Below are 4,124 nucleotides of genomic sequence, written 5' to 3'. Positions count from 1 at the left end.
CCCTCTCTGTTTGGTCTCCTAAATAGGATTATCATCATTAGCTTCTTAGTATATTCCCTGCCCACTCTCCTACACATGCATTACTACTTCCTTTACTGCCTTGATCTCTCTCATTTTCAGATCCATTTCCAAACACAGACTTTGGTGTCTGTGTAAAACACTCAATATTCAGGGTAGTTGCATAGGTACTGGACTCCTCTTAAAACAAAAGAAACAGCCTCTTCTTTTTAGTTATGGTGTTGCTGCAGCAGCAGGTTTCACAAACTCTACACACACAATGCAGGAAGTGTGAGAACCAGCTTGAAGGAAGAACAGAGTCAGTTTTTAAGAAAATAGCGGTTACTCAGTGTCCCCAGTAATTCCCAACAGCATGGTAAGGAAACATTCCAGATTATTGAATGCTTCTTAACAGACTCTTGACTGGGAGAGAAGGAAAATCTATCAACTTCTGTGCAAACTGAGGTATTCACTGATCTCTTATTTGATACTTTCCCAGTTCAAAGATTTGGGGATCCAATCAGAGACCATCTGCACACACCAAATGAAAAGACAAATCTTGGGGTGTCTGAAACACACAGATGACCTCTGCTCAGATGAAGCTTGGTCTCATCTATTCAGAAAGCACTTACCATTAACACAACACAGAATTGCTTGATGAGAGAGCTGCAAAGAAAACAAAGGTCTACACTGTTCACAGTGGCTTGAGCGGTTCCACTTTGGAAGCAGACTGATTTTACCGAATTTGGCAATAGGAACATAGTGAGCAGACTGACTTGAATTTTTCTTATGTTCATTTTAATACGATCAGTTGAGCAAAAAGAACAGCAGGTAGGAAGTTGTAGCTGATCTTTATGGAAAGGTAGAGAATACACTTTAGGCTTCACCACCAGGAAAGAGTCAATTCCAATTGGTGCCAGTGCCTTGTGTGGGGTTGGTGCAGTCTGTGAGGGTATCTGTAAATATATATATATTTTAAACACAATGCAATATTTTAGGGGAATATGTAGATGGATTATATGGTAGGAAATTCTTTAAGTTACTTTATTCTTGTGGTGCTTAGGGATGCTTTGTGTGAAGGTTTCGTGCCTCTCCTACCATGAATCCAACCTCAGTCTGGGAGCTGTCTGAAATGGCTATGTATCCGCCCCATTTCTGTTTAGCCATTCTTCTCTCTGTAATCGGGTGAGGGTAACGTGCGGTAGCTCAACTCTCTTCAAGGGCACGCGGCTCTCTAAGGTGAGGCCACCGCTGCACGCCGCCCCTCCTTGCCAAGCCCGGGGAGGGACCGGAGCCCGGGAGCTCCCGGGAGCCCTCCTGCGGCTGGGGGTCCCAGCCCAGGGCTGCTCCGTGGAGTCGCTGGGCTGCCAAAGAAGCCCCGCGCCGGCTCGGGCGGCTCTTCCTCTGCCCGGCCTCCTCCTCCTCCTCCTCCTCCTCCTCCTCCTTTATTTATTCCGCGTATTCCACCGCCTTTATTTATTTATCTTCGCCGGAATAATAAAAATGAGAAAATCCGAGCGCTGCTTTTGGCTGCTCTCCACCAACCTGTCAGTGACGCAAGCGGAGACTACTTAAAGGCAGATTAGAGGCAGCAAGACATTAAAAGCCAACCTTCCTCCCGCCCCGCCGCCGGGCCGCCGCGCCGCGCCGCCACACGAGCACAGCGGGCCGGGCCGGGCCGGGCTGGGCCGGCCGCCGCGGGGCCCCGAGCCGAGCCCAGCCGGGACGAGCCGGGCCAAGCCGAGCCGAGCCGAGCCGAGCCGAGCCGGGTCCGGAGTCGTCGGAAGGGCTGCCGCGTCCCTCCGCCTGCCCGCCGCCGGACTGCGGGCGGTAGGGGGGGGTTGCGCTTTTGTTCGCTTTTCCTCCCCACCGCCCTCTGAAACAACAACAACAACCAAACAAAAATTTTAAAAAAAAGGAGAGGAAAATAAAATAAAATAAAAAAAAAAACAACAAAGCAGGAAGAAGTGAAGAGATCCGCTTGCCCAAGTCTTTGTCTCCGGATGAACAGCGATGGGGGAATGGACTATTCTAGAGAGGCTACTGGAAGCTGCCGTGCAGCAGCACTCTACTATGATAGGGAGGTAAGGGTAAGGGCCAGGGGAGACGGGGAGCGCGGGGGTCCCGGTCGGGCAGGGCTCGGTCGGAGCCTGGAGCGTGCGCGGGGGCGCGGGGCGGGGGGACACCGCGCACGCCGCCGTCCTTGTCCCCAGGGATCCCACGGGGGTCTCCCGGCGGGACAGCCCAGCGCCGGGCCGTGCGTTTGGGCCGGGGGGCTCGGTCCCAGTCCCGGTGGCGGTGGCGGTCCCGGGGGTCTCCCCGGTTTCGCGAAGCCGAGGCGCTCCGTGCCCGCTCAGCACCGGACAGCTCCCGGGCGGCGGCGCACCCTGACCGGCTTCTCTGTTGCAGGATTCTGCTGACCGTGGTGGTGATCTTCAGGATACTCATCGTGGCCATCGTAGGGGAGACGGTGTACGATGACGAGCAAACCATGTTCGTCTGTAACACGCTGCAGCCAGGCTGCAATCAGGCTTGTTACGACCAGGCTTTCCCTATTTCACACATAAGGTACTGGGTGTTCCAGATCATCATGGTGTGCACGCCCAGCCTGTGCTTCATAACGTACTCCGTTCACCAGTCTGCTAAGCAAAGGGAACGGAGGTACTCCACCGTCTTCCTCACCCTGGAGAGGGACCAGGATTCAATGAAGCGTGAGGACAGTAAGAAAATCAAGAACACAATTGTCAATGGCGTGCTGCAGAACACTGAGAACTCCACCAAAGAGGCAGAGCCAGACTGCTTAGAAGTGAAGGAGATCCCCAACCCTGCCATCAGAACTACAAAATCAAAGATGAGGAGGCAAGAAGGCATTTCTCGATTTTATATCATCCAAGTGGTCTTTCGAAATGCCCTAGAGATCGGATTCTTAGTGGGACAGTACTTCCTGTACGGATTCAATGTCCCTTCCATGTACGAATGTGACAGATACCCTTGCATTAAAGAAGTAGAGTGCTATGTCTCTAGACCCACTGAGAAGACTGTGTTCTTGGTGTTCATGTTTGCTGTCAGTGGCATTTGTGTGGTGCTCAATTTGGCAGAACTGAACCACTTGGGCTGGAGAAAGATCAAAATGGCAGTGAGAGGAGTACAGGCAAAAAGGAAATCCATATACGAAATCAGAAATAAGGACCTGCCAAGAATGAGCATGCCTAACTTTGGCAGGACTCAGTCAAGTGACTCAGCTTACGTGTGAGGCTGTGACAGACTTGAAACACGGTGCCAGGTGGAAGAGACCCAGACACCATTAGAGAAAGGTACATTGCTTAGGCAAGCATTTTATCAAACCACCAAGAAAGCCATTAAGGTATTGGATCTGCACTTACTGAACTAGCTGCAAAAATGCAGTGCTATGTAAAAGACTGAAAAAACAGCTATAAAACCATGCTTGGCCTAGCCTTACAGCTACTACTATTACTACTTTTCTTTCTAACGATTGGGTATTATCTGTTGGTGGAGCGGCTTTTTTTTGGTCATCATTAGGATGAGTTTACAGTTTGGACCGTCTGACTAATTGTTGTAAACACGTAGAATGTTCATATTAAAAATCTGCAAGGATACTCTATATGGGGTGGGATGGGGTGGGGGAAACTGTTGCAATGTGCAGATGTAAGCATGTTTTAAAAGGAGGGTAATTGCACTGTAAGGAATCTGACCACAGCTCAATCAGGACATCTGCTTTCACCGATCTCACAGATGTCTGATGTTATTTTGCTTGTCTAAATCACAGAGTTTATTCCTGGTGTGTATTACTAGCTATTTTCTAACATAGTTTGTACATCAGTTAGTTATGCTAAACAATAAATGCTGAATATAATTTTGCCATTTTTTGTTTGCCTGTCCACACACACACCAGCGACCTTAATCATCTTATGTTAGATGTGATCTACAAAATATATCAGTACATTTCAGTTCATTCCCTAACATGTGCATGAATAAGATGGAGTTGGTTCGTGCCAGCCAAGTTATGTATTTACCTGGAGTTACCTATGATGACACACATACCAAAGGAACAGAGTTCATTGCTTTTAACTGTGATTATATCACCTTCTCTCTGCTCTTATTTATAT

General features: G+C 49.2%; 1 protein-coding gene across 1 annotated transcript; it reads left to right on the top strand.

Annotated features, from left to right (window-relative positions):
• The first annotated feature begins 2,010 nt into the window (after nucleotides 1–2,010).
• GJD2 (gap junction protein delta 2) lies at nucleotides 2,011–3,250 on the top strand. The gene is made up of 2 exons (XM_035552181.1): nucleotides 2,011–2,081; nucleotides 2,407–3,250. Exons 1-2 carry the CDS (start codon nucleotides 2,011–2,013, stop codon nucleotides 3,248–3,250), a joined length of 915 nt encoding a protein of 304 aa, XP_035408074.1.
• Nucleotides 3,251–4,124: the final 874 nt, after the last annotated feature.

The sequence above is a fragment of the Cygnus atratus genome, chromosome 5 (assembly GCF_013377495.2).
Source record: "Cygnus atratus isolate AKBS03 ecotype Queensland, Australia chromosome 5, CAtr_DNAZoo_HiC_assembly, whole genome shotgun sequence".
Lineage (NCBI taxonomy): Eukaryota > Metazoa > Chordata > Aves > Anseriformes > Anatidae > Cygnus > Cygnus atratus.
This window is presented reverse-complemented; position numbering and strand designations above follow the sequence as displayed.